This window comes from Halichoerus grypus, chromosome 1 (assembly GCF_964656455.1).
Source record: "Halichoerus grypus chromosome 1, mHalGry1.hap1.1, whole genome shotgun sequence".
Classification (NCBI taxonomy): domain Eukaryota; kingdom Metazoa; phylum Chordata; class Mammalia; order Carnivora; family Phocidae; genus Halichoerus; species Halichoerus grypus.
The window spans coordinates 214,099,687-214,120,633 of NC_135712.1; the positions used below are offsets into that span (position 1 = coordinate 214,099,687).

Sequence of the window (20,947 nt, forward strand, 5' to 3'; positions counted from 1 at the left end):
CCTCATCAGGTCACCTCCTCAGTGAAGCTCTCCTAGATTGCCCAGTCTTATTCAAAGCCTCTAGATCCTTACAACCCTCTCCACATTCATGGTTGTCTTACTTTGTGCACTGATATTTTTATTTTCTGTCTCCTCCACTGGAAGATCAGCCCCAAGAGGACAGGGATCTTTCTCCGAGTCACTGCCGTGTCCCTAGCAGGCGAACAGGGCTGGAGACACAGTAGGTGTTCGGTAAATGTTGGCCGAATGAGGAATGAAACATGAAACCCACGTATGAACCTCCCCAGAAACGTGGGGAAAATCTGTCCTCGTGGATCCCAAGATGGCGACACTCTGACATTGAGGAAACAGCTCCCACTCCCCCAACCCACCCAAGTCAGATGAACCTGAGGGGCGGCAGGTCCCGGGGGTCGCGGCAGTTTATGAGGTGCCATCCCCACCCCCACGCCCGACCTCCGCAGGGGCCGGCAGAGCTATGGCAGAGGGGCCTGAGACATCCAGGCCCCAAGCCATTTTCCCAGTGGGAGAACCTGCGGGCCAGAGAGGGTCAGCCACCGACCCAAGGTCACATAGCATGCCCAGGTCCAAACCCGGGTCTGGATGATCTTGAACTGTTTGTTGAGGGAAGCGTTCAGAGTCTGGCTATGGGTGACAGGCCAGCTCTGGAGGGATGCAGGGATGGGTCACAGTGGGGCAGACAATGGAGTGTTGGCCTCCAGTGGGAGCCTCAGACGCTTCCAGCCCGAGCCTCCGCCACCCACCCTGCCCCATCTGCTGGATCTTAGCTCAGGGACCTTGGTCACACACCCTGGAAGCTTCTGGAAGGGTACTCAGTCTTAAGGGTGGAGGCTTCAGGGCATCCACTCCCTCCCTGGGGTCAGGGGGCAACAAAAACGGGAAGAGCCCTGGCCAGCTCATCTGGGGGGGGGTCGCCAGCTCCCCAGCCCCCCAGCCCTCCCTGTGCTCAGAACTGCCCGCCACAGGCCCTCCGCGGGCGACGGGATTCGCGGCCAGGCCATCGCAAGGTCTCTGGCCCGGCTAAGTCCCTGCCGACCCGCCAAGAGGACGCCGCCTGCGGTGCCCTCCGGGGCCACGACACGGGCTCCTTCCGGGCAGCCTCCGACCCGCTTCCAGGTGGGAGGCTCGGGCGTGCTGTCCTCTCCGTCGTCTAGCCTCGGTTTCCCCCCTCGTGACCACCTCTCCCCATTCTGCAAAGGGCCGCGGAAGGATGGCACGGCCGCAGCTCCGCCTGCCCCCCCCGGCCCCAGTGCCCAGGGGTCCCCGAGTCCGAGAGGCCAGAGCGCGCCCCCGGCCCCTGGCCGCCCCCGCCCGCCGGCCGCCGGGCGCCCCACTCACCATCCACCACATCTTGGCGGTCACGTCGTAGCAGAGCTGCCATTTGACCGAGGTCTCTCCCGGCTTGCTGGACACGGGGGGCCCGGGCACCTCCATGTTCGGCCGGGGGCGCTGGCGGCCGGGGCGCCTCACTCGGAGCGCAGCGCGGGCCGGGCGGGCCGCCGGGGGTGCGGGTCCGGGGAGCCGGCTCCCATGGCCCCCGCAGGGCCCTCCTAGGGGGCGTCGAAGAGGGTGCGGCGGCTCAGCTGGGGCGCGCGGGCTGCGGGGAGCGCCGGGCAGGGCGGGAGGGGTGCGGATGCGCTAATCTGAGACACGCCGGGCCATCCCCGCCGAGGGGCCACCCACAGCCCCAGGAGGCCGTCGCAGGCCGTGCGCGCGTGTGTGTGCGCGCGCGTGCGGCGGCGACCAGCCCGAGCGTGGATTTGTGAATGAGGCTCTGATTGGGAATATCCCCCCGCCCACCCCCGGAAGGAGTGTGGCTTGTCCCGGCGGCCCCCCGCCTCTCTGCCTCCCCGTCGGCTCCATCGGGGAGGGGCGCCTGGGACCAGAGGGAGTTGGGGTCCTGCGGCCCTAGGCCGACCCACCTCCCACCCACCCACCGCCCCATCCCAGTCGCCCTGGGAACAGGCCCGAGGCCTGAAGCGGTGGGCCGGCGGAGGGTAAGTTTGGAGAGGTTGGATGCGAAGTGTGGGAAGAGGGTGGGACGCAAGGCCCTGGATCTGGGGAGGAGGAGATGGGTGCCGATCTCCGGCTGTGGTGCTCTCGGACAAGTGGCTGTCCGTCTCTGGGCTCCAGGCTCCCTGTCTGGAAAAGGGCAGAGAATCGCTGAGGATGCGGGCGGGGGGGTTGGGGCGGAGACCAAACACCAAAGCCCATAGAAGGGGCTGTTACTGTCATTTTATTTCCCGTTTTTCCTTCCTTCTCCCAACCTCTGAGAAGAGGTAAGCCCGGGAGATTCTTTTCATTTCATAATCTAATCACTGCTGTGCATTTATGGAGCGCTGAGTGTATGCTCAATCTCAATGAGAGGGTCCCTGATCTGTGTGGGTCAGTTGTCCTGGCCCCCCGCTGGTAGTAGGAGGGCCGGAAGCAGGAAGGACTGCCCGGTGAGGGCTGCCCACGTGCTCTGAAATGGCCGGGAGGGCATCTGGCTGGAAAGCATTTGGCTTTGGGTTTCCACGTGGCCTTGCAGTTGGCTGAGTAGGAGCCGGCAGAGAGGGCAAGGTTTGTGGAGCTGCAGGGGCTGGGCACGCAGGGCGGCACAGGGGGGAACGTGGCTGCCCAGGCTTACCCTCTCTGCTCTGTCCCCCAACGACCTGGACCATTCTTCCTCAAATGGGGCTCTGACTGGTTCTCTCACCTGCCTGCAACCCTCCATGGTTCCCAGTGTCCCCCACTTAAGGCCCCGGGGACTGGGCCTGGCTTCCCTGCATTCCCTCTGCCTGGCACATCCTTCATTCTTTTATCACCTGGGGACTCATGCATCCTTCAAAACCCAGCCCGACATTCCCCACCTCCCCCTAAGGGTAAGAGAGAGTTAGAGAGAGACAAAGAGAAACAGAGATACAGAGACAAAGGGAGAGACAGAGATGGAGAGACAGAGAGAGTGAGAGTCAGTGAGAGAATTAGAGAGATAGCCCTGCCCCACCCACAGTCTGGGTCACACTCTTAACTCCCACCCTGAGAGGCCTGGATTACCAGCCACATTTTCCTCGACAAGAAGAAACCCATGTGACCCACGGGTCCCAGGCCCCAGCCCCAAGCACAGGACTGAGAATATCTGTGCCCAGCTTGGGGGCCCACAGAAGACAGGACCAGGAGCTGAACCCTCATGGGGACTCCCACATCAAGCAGCACAGGGCTGTGAGTGTAGTGGGCTTGCAATTGCTGGCAAAGGGCGAGCATGTGGATTAGACCCAGTTACTCAACGTAACAGGAGACGTTTACTGACCATTTACTATGCACCAGGTGCGCGATCACACCCAAGCTTCCAAGAGCCGTGGGAGGTCGGTACTTCAATTGTTTCTCTTTTACAGATGGGGAAACTGAGGCTCAGAGAAGTCCGGTCAGGAGCCTAGGGACACACGGTAGGTAGAACTCACCCCTGAGATGTGGGAGGGCCGCGTTTCCACCCCCTGACTTCCCTCACCTCCTTCAGGTCTCAGCTCAGATGTCCCCTCCAGAGGGAGGCTCCCTCTGACCCCCTCCCGTTTAAAATTGCTCCCCTCCCGCCTTTGTTGTTCTTTATCACGATTATTTATTTCTTGTCTGCGTCTCCTGGCAGAGTGTCAGCTCCAGGAGGGCAAAGACTTTCATCCATCTTATTCACTACTTTGGCCCCAGTGTCTGGAACAGCGCCTGGCACAGAGTGGACGCTCAGTAATATATTTGTTGAATGGATGAAGGAGTGAATAAATAATGGGCCAGGGTTTTGCCAACAATGGCATTTCCTGCTGACTTTCACAAAAGGCATTTTCATCTTGCCACAAAAGATGCAGGTCTGGCAAGAGGGGTGGGGAGGGACAAGGGCCGGGCACCGGCTCTCAGGGCCTGAACGAGGCCACGCCTCAGCCCCAGCTGCCTCACCCAGCGCAGCCCAGCCCAGCGGACGCGGTTCGCCCACATGGAGGCCCCCGCCCGTAACTATAATTTGCCTCAGTACCTTGTGGTTGTAGGAGACAATCACCCCACAGATGTGCGGTTGGAGTAAGGCATTCAGACGGCGGGTCAGAGCCCGGGCCTTGGCGGAAGGCAGATGTGGGAGGCAGTCTTCAAACAAGCAGGGAGGGAGAGACAGAGACAGAGACGGAGAGACAGAGGGAGAGGTGGGGGACAGGGAGAGACAGAGACAAGGAGAGAGAAAGACAAACTGAAACAGAGAAAGACATGAACACAAAGACAGACCAAGAAAGGCCGGGAGACCAGCCACACCCCATCTGACGGGGCAGGCTGTGGGACTGCGGGGTCACACACCGTACACTCCCGGCCCCAGGGGCCTGGCTGGTCAGCTACGGTTTCCACTCAGGGAAACTGAGACCCCTGAGGACCAGCCCAAAGCCTCAGCCACAGCTGAGCTGGGCCAGGGCCCGGATCTCTGTGAGTCCCCCCACATCCTATCCTCCAGTACCAAGGGCAGAGGGCCCAGGTCCACAAATCTTTGCCCACTCTGTGCCTCAGTTTCCCCAGCTGCCAAATGAGCAGGCTAGATTAGGGAAGCCCCATTCAACCTTCTGTCACTCGCCTCTCCATTTTGTCCATATATTACCAGACATTTTTCTTTCGATTAAACTATCCATATAAAAAGACTGAGATGTATTTATTTATTAATTTTTAAAGACTTTATTTATTTATTTGACAGAGAGAGAGGGAACACAAGCCGGGGGAGTGGGAGAGGGAGAAGCAGGCTCCCTGATGAGCAGGGAGCCAATGTGGGACTCGATCCCAGGACCCTTAGATCATGACCTGAGCCAAAGGCAGACGCTTAACGACTGAGCCACCCAGGCACCCCAAGACTGAGATGTATTTAAAGAGAAAAGTATAACTCACTACTCAGGCTGCCACGAGTCAAGGTCAGCTGTAAAGATAAATGCACTAGACACCTCAATCTTATCCACCTCTGACCAGAGATCAAGCCTAAAGCCTGCTCTCTCTTTGTTAAAAAGATAACCAAATATTAAAGAGGTGTCACAGACAGGTTAGGAGCATCCAAGGGCTGTGGGACAGGATCAAATGATCTAGCACATGTGTCATTGGAATCCCAGAAGAAGAAAAAGAGGCAGAAGAATATCTTACGAGAGAATGGCCAATAATTTTCAAAAATTAAAGACATTATATCATAGATCCCAAAGCTTAGAAAATACCAAATAGAATAAATATCCCTCCAACACATACTCGGATATGTCATATTCAAAATGCATAGAATTAAAGATACAGAGAAAAATTTTGAAAGGGGCTGAGGACAAAGAGATGTGTTATGTACAGAGGACCGACATTAAGAATAACCACAGACTTCTCATCTGGAAGTGTACAGGCAAGAAGACAATGGAGGGATATCTTGTGGATGGGAAAAGACTGTCAATCCAGAATTTTATACCCAATGAAAGTATCACTTGAAAATGAGGGAGAAAGGAAGGGTTTTCAGCAAACAAATGCTGAAAAAATTCATGATTAGCAAGACATCCACTTTAAATATAAAGACAGATAAAGGATGGAGAAAATGTACAAGAGAACACTAAGTTAAAATATGCTGGAGTGGATACATTAAAAGCAGACAAAGCAGACACTGTGGCAAGGTGCATATGCTGATGATGGGCTCAGTTGTCTGATCTGCAATGTGTGTGCAGCTAAGCACATACAATCAGCAAACATCTAAGAACAAACAGTTAAAATATAAAATCATCAAAACAGATAGACCTTAAAGGAGAAATTGGCAAATCTACAATTATATTTGGAGACCTCCACACCATTCCCTTAGCAATTGATGGGAAGAGGAGATGGGAGGTCTGCAAGACTCTGGAAGAGCTCGATAACACTGTCCACCAGCTTGAAATGACATGTACAGAACACACCATCCAACAACTTTTCAAGTTCACATGGAACATTCCCCATGGGAGACCATATTCTTTTATATTCATATTCATATTCATATTCATATTCATATTCATATTCATATCCCCCCTCATAGGGGGACTGTATCCCCCTATGAGAGACCACAGGCTGTGAAAAGAAACTTAATAAATTTAAGAGAATTCAAGTCACCCAAATTATGTTCTTTGACCATAACAAAATTAAACTATATATCAATATCAAAGAGATATATGAAAAAAATTTCCAAATATTTGGAAATTAAACAACCAACTTCTTAATAACCCAGGTCAAAGAGGAAAGCATAAAACATGAGAGAATACTTCTAATTCAATGAAAATGAAAATACTGCATATCAAAATTTATGAGATGCAGCTAAAACATGACTTAGGTGAAAAATTATAGCGCAAAATGCTTATATTATAGGTTGTGTGATTGTGCTTAGTGCCATTAAGCTGTATGCCTAAAAATGGCTAAAATGATAAATTTTATTTTACCTGCATTTTACCACAATTGGAGGAAAAAACACAAGAGGGAGGAAAGTAACCTAACCATGGGATTGACACCATCATCTTTGCCATACTCTTGTGGTTATGGCACTCAAGGAATGGCGTGATCCAAGGGGAGGTGTATCCATGAAATCAGCAGTGCACAGCGCTCTTCTCTGCATGGGACAGACTTCTTAGCTCAGGATGTCTTCCCTGACTCTCAGCCCCACATGATCTTCCCGTAGGGTTGCCTGCTGATTTCATCCTTTGCAACCACATGGCTTAACCGTTGCTCATGCCTTCCTGTAGCCAGGGCCCTTGTTCCAGCCCTTGACCCTCACCCTCACCTTTCCAGGCCCCACCCAAATGCCACCTTCTGTGGAATGAGACCTTCCAAGACCACCAGAAGACTCATTTGTGTCTGCCTGCATTTGCTTAGGCAAACCCCTTCCCTTCCTTGAGTCTTAATTTCCCCATCTGTAAAATGGGTCCGATGATGTTTTCTTTGCAACTTTGCTGTGAGAGCCAATGCGATGTCAGATGCCTCCTAGCCAGGGCTTTGGGCATGAGATATTCATATATTGATTCATCAGACTTCTATTGAGCACCTGCTGTATGCTAGATCTGGTACTGAGCCCTGGGGAACATAGCAAGACTAAGGCAGACCCCAATCCTGCCCTCAGGGAGCTCACAGTATGCTGGGAGTTCACAGTATGAACATTAGATTAATATATATATTAACATATCATTAAATATTAATACACAACCAATTATATTAGTATATAAATTAAATATTAATACATATGTTAAAATAATTATATTTATATTTATATTTTTTATTATTTTTATTATTATTATTTTTTTAAAGATTTTATTTATTTGACACAGAGAGCGAAAGAGCACAAGCAGGGGGAGCAGTAGAGGGAGAGGAAGAAGCAGACCCCCTTCCGAGCAGGGAGCCTGATGAGGGACTCAATCCCAGGACCCTGGGATCATGACCTGAACCGAAGGCAGTTAGCTTAACCATCTGAGCCACCCAGGTGCCCTCATATTTTTTATTTTTAAAAGGATTTATTTATTTATTTGAGAGAGTGTGTGCCTGTGCCCATAAGTGGGGGGGAGGGGCAGAGGGAGAGAATCCTCAAGCAGACTCCCTGCTGAGCATGCAGCCCAACACAGGACTTGATCCCATGACCATGAGATCACCACCCGAGCTGAAACCAAGAATCGGAGGCCCAACCGACTTTGCCAGCCAGGCGCCCCTATATATTCATATTCAAATGACAAAGGTGACAAATTCTGATGAGGGGAATTCTGGGAAGCTCTAGCCTCATCTAAGCCACACCATTTCTTGCTTGGAAGCCAGCATGAGCCTCCTCTTTTTACTTAGCTCTCCCTGCACTGTGTTCTCCACACAGTAGCCAGGGAAAGACTTAAAAACGCAGATGTGCATGCCTCACCTCTCCCTCAGGTAAAATCTTCCTATGGCTCCTTACTGCCTTCAAGGTAAAGACCAACATCATCACCGGGTCTCCAGAGACTGTGACACCTTTAGTCAGCCCCCTGCTAACTTCTCCCACCTTCACTCCCCCAGGGCTACCCCTGTGTGTGGAAACAAGGTGAGAATAATTTGCAGGCAGGTATCTGGAGGAAGAGGGTTCCAGGTAGAGGACACAGCCTATGCAAAGGTCCTGGGGCAGGACCTGCCTGGAGTGTTGGAGAAACAATGAGAAGGCCCGTGGGGCTGGAACAGAGTGAGTGAGGGGGAGAGAAGGAGGATGGGAGGGGACAGGGGCAGGTCCTGCAGGGTCTTGGGGGCCTCAGGGAGGACTATTACCCCAGGGAAGTGGGAGCCCTGGAGGGCTGTGGGCAGAGGAGGGCGGGATCGGACTCAGGTGCTCATGGGCGCTCTCTGGTGGCCGCCGTGGGAAGGACGGACTGGGGGTGGGGGGCAAGGGCATTAGCAGGGTCTGGGGCGGAGGGGACTGCGCTAGTCCAGGCGGGAGATGATGGGGGCTGGACCAAGTGGAGGCAGAGAAGGGGAGAGAAGTGGACAGGTTGGTGTAGAATTTTGAAAGCAGCGGTGACAGGACTAGCTTATAGATTGGATGTGGAGAGAGCAAGCCGGAAAGAAGTCAAAGATAACATGAGAGATATTTGGCCCCAGCCCCTGGAAGGATGGCACTGCCGTGTGCTGAGATGGGGACGACGTGGAGGAGCGGGATTCCGGACCAGGCACAGTTTCGTCCTGAGGAACGTCCGCTTGGCGATGTCAGGTGGATTCTTGGATCAGGAGCTGGGCTCATTTGAGGCTTTGATGGGGGGCAGACAGGCAGGGAAAGAGTAGGCCCTTGTTCCTGTTGGGCTGGCTGAGGGCCTGGGGTTCTTTCTGGATCTTGTCCCCAGAACGCCCTCCACACCGTCCCCCACCGGCACAGGACCCTCCGTCTAGGCCCTGGATCTGTCCACGACCCCCGGTGCTGAAGTTCTAGCTGCAACGCGGCAAACCCGGTGCTGGAGTGAAGTGCTTGCTAGGGACTGAGCGCTCAAAACCTGTCCCTGGACTTCACCCAGGATGGCAAAGCTCCTTCGCTGCCATTGGTCTGAGCCGGTTTCTATGCCTGGCACACCCTATCCTGCATTGTATAGACCTCCAAAGAGAGGCAGGTATGTGTCACTCTTAAGTTCCGGACTCCCTTTCTCTATAGGCCGTTACTGTCCCTTTAAGGATTACTTAGTACGTCACTCACTAAGGCTCTAAAGACTGGCCCGAGTTCCGGCTGTGGACTGGCTGGTGAGCTCATGAATATGTAGATCACCCCCACCTCCACCTCACTCTGGTAGGCTCAGGAAAGAGAGGGGGCGGAGAGAAGGCGGGGCTGGGGGCGGGGCGCCGTGCTGGAAGCCCCCACCGGGAATTTCGTGCATTTTGTTTCCTGTGGGGCCTCCAGGACCTACACGGTGTGCAGCATACAGCAGGTGCTCAACAAATGCTGTCGACGCCCGAATCCAGTAGGAGTGATGTCTGGGAGTTCGCTTTTCTGATTTGGGAGGAGGCGGTTCTGTTTTGCCTTCGTCGTATTACATGAAAATGACGATGACTGTTATTTATGTGCATTAATTAATCTCCCTGATGGTCTCCACAGTCCTGGATGGTGCATACCATCACGAGTCCCATTTTACAGATGAGGAAACTGAAGTCTGGAGAGAGAAAGAGGCGGCCCGAGGGCAAGCAGACCTTGACTCGCTCATTAGGTCCTGGGAACCCAGAGGGGGGCCTGCGAGTGCACGTCCCCTAACCCTAACCCTAACCCTAACCCATGGTACCCTAGTTTGATCACCATGCACCCTGCTTGCGTCCTCTGAGTCGAAGGGCCCCTGTTCCGTCACTAGGACATGGCTAATACCTCCCTCTCCAGGATGGCCAGTGCTGTTGTCTGGGCTCGGAAGATCACGTGTGCCTCCGTCCCAATCCAGCATCTCAGGACCCGGGGCGGGAAGGAGGGCGAAGGCCGGGTGGCCGGACCGCATTCGGCCTACAAAGGAGCAAGGCCAGATGGGAGGTGGGGTTGACCCCAACGGCTTTAAGGGACAGGTTAAGAAATTTGGACAGGGTGGCTTTTGTGTCCCAGCAGAGAGCCCAGGGGTCTCTCTTCACCACCTCCCTCAGCCCCCAGAGCAGTGCGGGGCACACAGTGGGTGCTCAATAAATGCTTGCGGTCTTTCAAAATGGTGACGCCAATACTGGACGAAGGCGTGGGTCTCTGCTGCCCCCTGCTGGTATCCTGGGATGAAGCCTTTGGAAACTTTCAAAGGGATTGATTTGACACTTGAGTAGCGCCCGGCTGGGCTTTCTAAATATTAACTCGTTCATTCCCACAACAACCCTCAAAACGGGGTGCCCGATTAACCTCATTTTGCAGAGGGGTGACACTGAGAGATCTGAGCCGAGGGATCGGCCACTGTCCTGACAAGTGTCATAACTGGGATTCAAACCCTGGGCTAGGCTCCAGGGAATAAGGAAGGAGATAAAACCCATGGGCATCGATGGCATGCTGGTTTAGGGAACTGTGCCCGGCAGGCAGCATGTGCCCAATAACCAGCCTTTCGTTTTGGCACATTCTGGTCTGGCTTCCTTTACAATTCAATTATCTGCATGACTTTGAGAATCAGTTTGTCCAGTTCTTTGGAAACGATTGTGGGGATCTGAACTGTGTCGAAGTTCTCTTTAAGACTGGGAATCTTGGGGCACCTGGGTGGCTCAGATGGTTAAGCATCTGCCTTCAGTTCAGGGCATGATCTCAGGGTCCTGGGATCGAGCCCCATATCAGGACCCTGGCTCAGCGAGGAGTCTGCTTCTCCCTCTCCCTCTGCCTCTCTCCCCTGCTCATATTCCCCCCCCCCCCTCTCTGTCACATTAATAAAAAAAATTAATTAAAAAAAGATTGGGAGTCTTATAATTTAGTGGCTTAAACCATTCATTATCTGAGTTTCTGTGAGTCAGGAATCTGAGGGTGCTTAGCTGGGCTCTCTGTCTGCTTCCTGGCCTTTCATGGGCTGCACTCAAGGGCTTGGCCAGGGCAGGGTCTCATCTGAAGGCTCGACGGGGGAAAGACCCACTTCCAAACTTGTGTGGTTGTTGGCAGGACTCAGCTCCTCACTGGTTGCTGGCCTTTGCCATGTGGAGCAGTCATGTGAAATGTTGGCACTTTCCCAAAATGCCTCCCATACCTGCCTTTTCCATTCTTGCATCTTCACAAAATGTATTTAAAATGAATTCTTAATTTCCTAAATAATGCCTGAATATATTAAGCCCGTAAAGATCGCAGATAAGTCTCAACTGTTCGTCCTCTTGACCCCCAGTTTCTCACTCCCCCAAAGCCTCCTCCTTCAACATCCTGGTGAATACATGTCTAGTCCTCCTCATCCTTACGATCATACACACGTCCCTGGACAGAATGCATATTTTACACACACACACGATATTTCCTGCTGTACTTTTCTGCAAATCTCTTTTCATCAGATGATGTGGCCTGGAGAGGGTTGTGTTCTCTGACAGCCACATGGATGAGGCACAGGTGATGGTGTGTGACCTGGAGACAGACCATAGAAGGCAGCATCCTCCCTCCCTCTCTCTCTCTCTCTCTCTGTCCCTCCCCCACTCCTCCTTTGGGTCACAGGGAAGCCAGCTGCCAGGTCATGAGCAGCCCCACGGAGAGGCCCACGTGGTGAGGAGCTGAGGCCTCCCTCCCACCAGCAGCCCCACGAGGGAGCTGGGAGGAACAGCTCCTCCCGCCCCGGTCCAGCCTTCAGATGAGGCAGCCCCAGCTGGCCTATGTGCTGACCACAATCTCATGAGAGACCCCGAGCCAGGACCACCCAGTTACGTCTGCTCCTGGATTGCTGACCACGGAAACCCTGAGAAAATAAACGTGTGTTGCCTTAAGCTGCTAAATTGCGGGGGGTGGTGGTGGTGGTATTTGTTATGCAGCAATAACTAACTGATACACGCTGCCTGTCACTTAGCCTATCCCCCCGATGAACACCGACATCACAGGAGGGCTCGGCCGTGTCAGGCATACGCCTGTTCACTCCGTGGACACACCAGCCAGAACTGCTGTATTGCAAGGACGTACATTCCACACGTTCAACAACTTTGAGTTACACTCAAAAGCTTCAGTTGGAGTATTACAAATAATAACTTGAATTACAATCTAATATATTTAAATTTTAGCCACTACGTACTGCAGGGAAGTGGGTAAGAGCCAGGTAGAGGGCCGGGATTCCCTTCCTGCTGAGCTGCCTCTGGCAGCCACTTACTCTCTCTGGGCCTCAGTTTAGTAGTAACTCCTAGAACGGGGCTGTCATCAGGACACCCATCACAGGGTGGTGGCAGGTTACGTGAGTTAAGTCATAGAGAACGCTCAGCACCATGCTATCCACAAGAACTTCATGCAGTGATGGACATACAGCTCTTGAGTCCTTGCAATGTGGCTTCATTTGGCCCAGTGAATTTATAATTTTGTAAATTGATTTACCTCTAAATAGCTACATGTGGTTAGTGGCCACTGTCGTGTATGACTCAGGCTTGAAACAATGCTTGGCAAATCGTAAGTGCTTAGTAAACGCTTGGTAGGACGATTGTCCTGCCACATTATCTTCCAGAGTGCTGATTTGCATCCCAGCAGCAGCATGGAGGTCACCCTGGTGACCTTCTCGTACCCAAGTATGATCATGCCTCTCCCCTGCTCCGAGCCCTTCTGTGGTCCCTCATTACCCTCAAGATAATAGCCCAGATTTGTTCATCTCATTGTAGTTACAACTTGTAGCACCCTCTGGAATTACTTTTTCCTGCAGGGCTGGGCACTTCTGGTTTTTTGCCCACCTTCCTCCTTGACTGGGGCCTTTGGAGGGTGGAGACAAAGTCTGGCACTTGGTAGCTGCTTAATCACCAGAGGCCCTCTGTAGCTGAGTCCCTCCCACCTCTACATCTGTTTCTCCAGCCAGTGCTGCATCTTGGCTGACCGTCCAACCTCCACAACATCTCAGCCTCTGAGCCTTTGCCCAGGCTGTTCCTTCCACCCAGAAAACCCTTCCAGGCGGATTCAGACTCAGCTTTCCAGCTCCCACCCCAACTGGCCTTGTTCTGTCTGAGGTGCTGGAGCGAGGTGCCCACACACACTGCCCCCCACAAGGTGTGTGAGTCCACGTGTGTGACGCGTCCAGAACAGGCTCATTCACCGACGGGAAAGGGGCTCGTGGGGGCCGGGGGGGCTGGGGAGAGGGAGGCGACTGTTCACAGGACGGGGGTTGCCTCTTTGGGTCAGAATGTCCTGGAATTAGGCACACGTGGTGGCTGCACAACCTTGTGAATGTACTTAATGCCACTGGATTGTAGACTTTAAAATGGTAAAAATGGTGAATGTTATGTGAATTCTACCTCGACTTAAAGAAAATGCATATTGTAGAGTGTCTCTCTGCTCCGCGGGGCCGCCTCCGTGAGGGCAGAGACCAGAGCCACCCCGGCGCACAGAAGGGGTTCGGCAGGTGTCTGCGGACTGAATAAGCATGTGAATCCATCATCACAGGCACCTGCTCTCCTGGAGAAGGAAGAGTCCTATCTCCTCCACTTCTGGACGAATCAGAGGGAATCTTGGTCACGGGAGTATTCTTGGAATATCTCCTCCTGCATCCCCTAACTTGAAATCTGGGGTTTTCCTCCTGCCCAGGCAACTCGGGCCAGACGCGCTCGGTCTTTATCGACGAGGAGAGGGCAAATAAGGGAGGACCCGGTCCTTTAGCAAGTAAAACTTTTATTAAATAAACTTTCAGTTTCTCCAGACCAAAGAGAGGCGTTTGGACATTAAGATGATGCTCGCAGCTTCTCACCTGAACACGCCACAGTGACAAGGATCTCTCCAGCCAGAAATTCAAACCAAGTCAACCCAAAGTTCCCTCTAAGTCCCTTTCTCGTCTTCCTTTTCTGTGTGTGTGTGTGTGTGGCGGTTTGTCTCCAAAAGTCGGTTTGCAAGTTGAAACTTCATGAAATTACTCGTAGCAGAAATAAAGTACATCGTACAAATCACGTAGGTCTTCGATGTGGAGTATAAAAATGGTATTTACAGCCGGTAAACATGGACCAGAAGGACACACGCCACTGCGCACCACCACGCACTCCCAAGCAGGCCCGGCGGGGGCTTGGCAGGTGCCGGGGACGCGGACGAGGCCCCCTCGTGGCCCCTGGGCACGCGCTTGCACACGCAGACGCACGGGACACAGGCACGCTAGAGTGTCTCGGAACAATTATCAAACTCTGGAATATCGAAACAAGTTGGTCATAAGATTTTTTTTTTCTTTTCCTTTTTTTTTTTTTTTGCTATGTGGTTTTTTTTGTGTTTTTTTTGTTGTTTTTGTTTTTTTTTTTTCTGGGTCAGTCAACACATTTTGGTAGAAACAAAAGGGAATGCTGTTTTTTTTCTTTACAAATTTTTTTTTTCTTGAGCTTATTAAGTTCTCTGGTGCCTCACTTGGCAAGAGGCCCTATTGACGTCCAACGAACTTGACTCTGTGCTTCAAAGTGGGTTTTCACGGTTTGAGTAGTTATACAGAGACGCCCCGCAAGACCTCCCTCCCCGCCCCGACTAGGAAACAAAAATCCACTGTCGTCTGATTTTTTTCCCCATTTTGTTCTCTTTTCTTCTTTGTATCTGCTCAGAAAGACCAAAATTAAAAAAAAAAAAATTATTTGTAGAGGTATCTCTGGTAAAGGGGTGCTGGGCCAGTGCAGGTTGGCTTGTCCAACGCGCTTGGCAATCTTGGTCATGAGATCGTGAACTCCAGGCTGGTGATCCGAAGGCAGGGAGGGTGGCTGCCTGCCCTTGGGAGGGGGCACGAAGGGCGGGGGGCTCCCCCGACCCTGTCTGCCCCTGACGGAAAGCTAAGGGCTATTGGTCACATGAGTAAGGCTATGACGGGGGGAGGTGGGGGGTCTCTTTTGTGCCTACATCGGGGAAGGCAGGGCCCTGGGGCGAGGGAGGGGGTAGGGGTTCCAGAAGCTGCAGCTAAGACCAGGGACACTCGAGCTGGCTGAGCCCAAAGGCCTGCGAGAGCCGTCGGCGGCAGGGGCCCAAAGTCCTGGAGGTATATCGCGTTGGCTGATGATTCCCAGTGCTTCTCGGTGCCCTGGTCTGACATGACAGCGGGAGATGGGGAGACACTGGGCTGCCCGGTCATCCTCAGCCCTTCTTATGTCCCTGCTGAGTGACCGGGCCAGGGTCACCTTCTCTTGGATGGAAGGAAGTCGGAAAAGTTTGGTCCCATGATCTATACTCAAAAAATATATATACTGTCTATCTATATATATATGCATATATATATATAGGAAAAGTGGTGATTTAGTTTGGGGAGCCACCAAGGAGGGGGGCGGTGAACCCCTTGGCCCCCAACTCAGGAGCCCCCTCCCCCCAGTGCTGGGGCAGACCACGAAGCCCCCTCCCCGCTCCACGTGGCCTTCAGTAGTGTTTCACATTAGGGGATGGGGGGGCAAGGGAGACGGGAGAGGAGAGGGAGGGCTGGTGTCCAAACTCGGTTGTAATTTACGGAAAAGTCCGGGATCGGTTGGAAGCGGGAAGCCCTCCTGGGGTGGGAAGGCCCCTCACCTGGCGGAGAAGGGAGGGGCGTTAGGGTGCGGTGATGCGGGGCCTGCTGGCCTACGACATCGCCTCCCACCCATACCCCCTGCCCTGGCCAGGCTGGGTTCTGGGAACCCAAGGGCCCCTATCTTTTCAGAGAAAGAGTCCATTTCCAGATTTGGAGGCCAACAAACTGCCTGGGAAGGGACTTTGGGTCGCTGAGCCCATTTCCTCCCGCAACCTGGGGCCAAGAGTTGTGTTTATTCTTGTCTCCCCTCCCCCGCTCCCTGCCACTGAAGCTCCACAGAGGCAGCTCCCCCTCCAACCCCCGCCCCGTTTCTGGTCATTCACAGCTGTGTCCCCAAGCGCTGGAAACAGAGCCTAGCGCATAGTAGGTGCTCAGTAAGGATTTGCTGTCCCAGAGTGTTCAGGTGCACGGGGCGTCTGTTAGTTGCCTGATCCCGCGACTGAATACCCGCGAATCTGTGGGTGCTGATTTGACGGGGTCTGAAAAGCATGAGCAGCCCCTAACTGAGCACCTACTTCGCGCCAGACCCCAGGCGCGGCGCTTTGATGATGACGGCGCTCGTGATTGAAAAAAGAAAAAACAAATGATCAAGAGCTTTCCAGGTGGCGGGTCCTGGGCTCGGCTGGGAAAACACCGCATCCCCAAGCGGATCCTCCCTGCTGCCTCTCGGGAGGCGACTTTCACGAACCCATTCCACAGATGAGGCTCGTCAAGGTTTGCGGTCAGTTACGTTTCCCCACTGGCCCCTTAGGCTCACTGTTCATTCCCCGAAGAAGGTGTTTAGTTGTTGATAAAGTTGTTCTCTCTGATGGCAAAATACACTCTTGGGGATGTGTTTGGGGGTATCTTTTTTTGGGGGGCATGCTGGTGAGCAGGGCAAACATTCCGCTTTCTCACCAGTCCACTGAGCATGAATTACACCAAATAAGGAGCTATGACAGGGGCCCAGCTGTGAGATTCATAGGACAGGACAGATGCCCCTCCCCACAGCCCACCCCACCCCAGACCAAACCTGGCCTCTCAGGCGAACTTCTATTCATCCTTCAAAGCCTTCTTTTGGAAGGATTCCCCAACCACCCCTGGACCCTGGTTACACCTTCTGTCCCAGCCCTGACCGAAAGGGGAATGGGGGGTGACTCTAGTCTAGCTCTGTCCTCACCAACCCAACCTGGGGGCTCCTCGTGGCCTCCAGCAGCATCCCCCGGGGCTGGGGAGGGTTTGGAGAATGAGGGGGTGTTTGGCCAAGACAGGGTGGGGGCGGGGTGTGGGTGGGGCCGCCTGGCGGCTCACCTGGGCCAGGCCCGCAGCCTCCGGGCGGCTGTGGGCGCGGTCAGTAGGGGTGTCCCGGGTCTTTGGGCCGCTTCAGCTGCACTTTGAGCCTCTTCATGCCGATCTGAAAGCCGTTCATGGCCTGGATGGCCGTCTGCGCGCTGGCCGGGTTGTCAAAGCTCACGAAGCCTGCGGAGACCGGGGTGGACCCGCGATGGTGGGCAACGTGGGCGTCCTCCGCATCCTCCAGTGCTGCGGCCCCGGCTTCCCGGCTCGCGGGGTCCTGGGGGCGGGGGGTGTGCGCTCGCAGGGGCAGATGGGCCCAGGGAGTTAGGAGAGCGCGCCAGAGTACACACAGCAGCCCGGGGCCTGGTTCTGACACCCTCTGGACTTGCATGCCTCTGGGGATGGGGTGCTTGCTCCTTACCTGGGGCCTGCTCTGCTGAGACTTCCCACAGGCGGAGGGGACAGGTGAGGCCTCTGGGGGTCCTGGGAGGGCCACATTCTCCCTCCCTCCCCATCCTGGCTGCCTGCCTCCTTCCAGACCCCGGATGCGAACCGCTATCCATCTGGGATCTTGACCGTGAATCGGACTCTCTGTCTCTGTGTGAGTGTCCTTGTGTCTCTTCTCTCTGTCCTTCTTGTCCTCTTCCTCTCTCTGCCTTTTATCTCTCTTTCTCTATCTCTCTCTTTGTCTCTCTCTGTCTCCCTACCCCCATCTCCCCCCCTCCCACCAGGCAATCGGAAACATCCTAGCCTGGTGCTCCTCAAGCTTCCATCAGCCCCAATCCCTCCACCTGCCACCCCAGGCCACCCTGCCCTACTCCTGCCCCTCACTTCTTGGTCCTCACAGGCTTCCCGGGATGGTGTGGAGGCCACAGGGGCCAGGGACCCTCTGAGGCAAGGGACGGCATGCACAAGCATTTGAGGCGGGGATCCCTGAGCTCTGTGTGAGAGGCCGCGTGGAGGGTCAGGTGGAGAGACGGCGGGGCAGGGTTGAACGGTCTTGCAGGGGCCCACTGGGGAGCTATGGGGGAATGTGGAGCTGGGGGGGGACGTCTTCACATCTAGCATCTCCCCTAACACCTGTCCCCCACCATACTGATCAGGAAACTGAGGCTCAGAGAAGGCATAGGACTCCTCACTGTTGAGAGGGATTGAGGGTGGTCCTCCACGCATTGCCTTCTTTGTCCTGCAAGCAGGATGCTGAGGAGGGGCCTGGGCACGGGCAGGGACCCTTATTGGTGTGACCTCAAGTGTGCCATTTGACCACTCTGTGCCTCTCGTCCTCCCTCGCTAAATTGGGGCAATTCTTGTATTTCATGGTTGGATATTGAGTGCATACAGGAGGTGCTTACTAAATAGGCAACGGTTGGCCTTTTGAATACAACAGGGTGGGATTAAGAGTCCACATTTTAGAGTCAAACAGACTGGTTCTAGTCTACGTTCTGCCTCTTCGCTGCTGTGTGGACTTGGAGGCGTCCAAGGCCCCGCACGACCTGCCCCGTCCCCTCCCTGCCCCATCCCCTCCCTGCCCTGTCCCTTCCCTGCCCTCCCCTCCTCCCTCTCTCCCCCTCACTCGCTCTGCTCCAGCCACATGGGCCTCCTGGCTGGCCCTCCAACACACCAGGCCTAGTTCTGCCCCAGGACCTTTGCATGTGATGCTCCCTCTGCCCGGAACCCTGTACCCCGACGTCCTGGGGCTGGGAAATCTCATTATTTGGGTCTCAGCTGAAACATCACCTCCTGCATACCAGCTTCTATGTCCTTAGGAGTAGATGGTGATGGTGTTCTTCATGCCATTATAACCCCCTGGCCTATGTCCTGCCTTGTTTATTCCCACCTCCTACCCGTAAACCTGTGCTTTTTGACTCCCTGCTCGCTGGCCACAGGTGGTATTTTAGATTTAGATTCATGAAAACTACACCTTCGGTTCTGTGGTTGAGCTGCCACACTTGAGGTGCCTGGTGGCCACGTGTGGCTGATGGCTCAGACGGCAGAGGTGTAGAGAACATCTCCGCGGGTGGAGAAAATTCTGTTGGGCAGTGCAGCAAGACTGCGAGCTTTGGAAGGCAGGAATTTTGTTGGCTTCCTTCACTGCTCTGTACCAGCACCCAGCATGGTGCCTGGCACACAGTAGGTGCTTAATAAGTGCTCATTCTAACTTCTAAATGTTATTCTTTGGACCACACCTGTCTCACGGCTGACCACACCCTCCCACGCCCCTGTTCCTTGGCGGGCGGAGTCGGGGAGGGGGCTGGCAAGCAGGAAGGGGTGCCTGCAGCGGGTACTCACCAAAACATTTGCTCTGGTTGGTGGCCCGATCCATAAACACCTTGGAGGAGATGATATTGCCGAAGGGCAGGAACATCTGCGTCAGCTCCGTGTCTCCAAACTCCTGGGGGAGGTGGTAGATAAACAGGTTACAGCCTTCGGGACCTGCAGGTGGGGGAGAGAAAGACATAAAGCCCCCAAGGAGAGGAGGCGGACCCCCCCGGGGGAGGGGCGCGGGACTGGAGCCCACCTCTGGCATCTCCAGCTGTTGGGGGAGGGTGCCCGTGACACCAGGAAGCAGGGGCGTGGAAAGGCGGGGAGGGGAGGCAGGGCGCGCTTACCCTCGCCTGTCTAATCCCACACTCAGGTACACCGAACCTCTGATGATCCTCAGGTCCCAGATAATTTACAAAATTCAGATGGTCCCTCCCCGCAAAACTGAGATAAATCCCTCAATGCCAGAACCTGGATAATCCCCAAATCCCAGACAACCGGAAACCCCTGAAAAATCCCTACACCGGAAACTCCAGACCATTTACGACATCAGATGAATTGTATGTGGGGTATGCGGACACTCTGCTCTATCTTTGCACTAATTCTGTAAATCTAAGACTGGTTTTAAAATAAAATGTTCATGTTTTACAAGTCCGATGATCACAGAATAAAGTAAGACAAGTCATTCCCTGGTCCCAAACCCCAAATATCTAGTTTTCAAAACCATGGATAATCCTCCAAACCTTGAATAATTTTCAAAACCCACATGACATAAAAATAAAGTCAAGTAAGATAAAAAAAAATTATCTAGCCCCCAAACCCCCTGGTAATTTTATTATATTTTTATTTATTTTTAAGTAGGCTCCATGCCCAGTGTGGCACTCCAACTCACGACCCTGAGATCGAGAGTCATGTCCTCTACTGACTGAGCCAGCCAGGCGATCCCCGCCCCCACCTGGGAATTTTTAAATGATATACTATACCAACCAGAAATACTTTTTTAAAAGCACAGCTAACTCTCAAAACCATCCCCTCCCCAAATAATCCCCAATGCACGAGTAATGTAAAATCTATAAATAACAATCAAATTTAAAAACCTTCTTATCTGAAGCCATGAACAGTCTCCAAACCTGCCCCTAATCCCAAACCAACAGATGACCTTCTCCCATGCCCCCACAAAACGCGGGGAACCCCCCCAACCACCAAGAATCCCCTTCGGCCTGGCAATGAGTATTCTCCACCCCAGGAAATACAAAATCCAAGATTGGATTTTGTCCAGTGTCCCACTGACATCCAACCCTCACCTTCCTGATTAGGTCCACAGCTCTACGAACGCTTGTTTTTAAAATGCAAGTGTGTCCCAAGGCGATCATCGTGGTTGATTCGGACCGCGCAGTCTTGACCGCAACACAAATGTTAGGTGTGCTTGTGCGCTACCTCATCTCCAGGAAACACGGGGTGAATGCAGAAGGCCGCACCCAGCTGAGTCGGACCTCAGGAGAACACACAGCGGGAACGCCTACCACTCCCTCAGCTCCCCAGGTGTGTCGTGAGCCACACGCGTCCCCATCCGCCCGGGGTTACGACACCCCACCTGACTTCAGACAAGCCTCTTTCCGCCACTTCGCAGCAGCCCGCGGCTGCAACCCTTCCCACCAATGCCACCTCCACGTGCAAACCTGAGCTCTTTGCCAGGATAAAATGCCACACTGAGCGTATTTTTTTAACCTGCTCACGTGCATAACACTGCGCTACCATTTTTATTAGGGCTCCGTCTTTAGTTTTGCTTTGACATGTCACGGACAGAGGTTTGGAATGGTGCC

At 53.7% G+C, this 20,947-nt stretch overlaps 1 protein-coding gene across 12 annotated transcripts in view; it reads right to left on the reverse strand.

The window, feature by feature from the left end:
* Positions 1 to 13,724: 13,724 nt before the first annotated feature.
* The window catches only part of CELF5 (CUGBP Elav-like family member 5), a 51,175-nt gene continuing 43,952 nt past the window's right edge, over positions 13,725 to 20,947 (reverse strand). For 6 of the 12 annotated variants that reach the window (XM_036116117.2, XM_036116111.2, XM_036116110.2 and 3 more), the window contains 3 exons: positions 19,152 to 19,295; positions 16,878 to 17,045; positions 13,725 to 15,586 (listed from right to left, as the gene is read on the reverse strand). In XM_036116117.2, coding sequence (XP_035972010.2) covers positions 16,918 to 17,045; positions 19,152 to 19,295 — 272 coding nt within the window. In that variant the 3' untranslated portion in view covers positions 13,725 to 15,586; positions 16,878 to 16,917. Of the gene's footprint in view, positions 15,587 to 16,877; positions 17,140 to 19,151; positions 19,296 to 20,947 lie in introns of those variants that run through there. The other 6 variants (XM_078057593.1, XM_078057588.1, XM_036116112.2 and 3 more) reach the window with 4 other exon arrangements.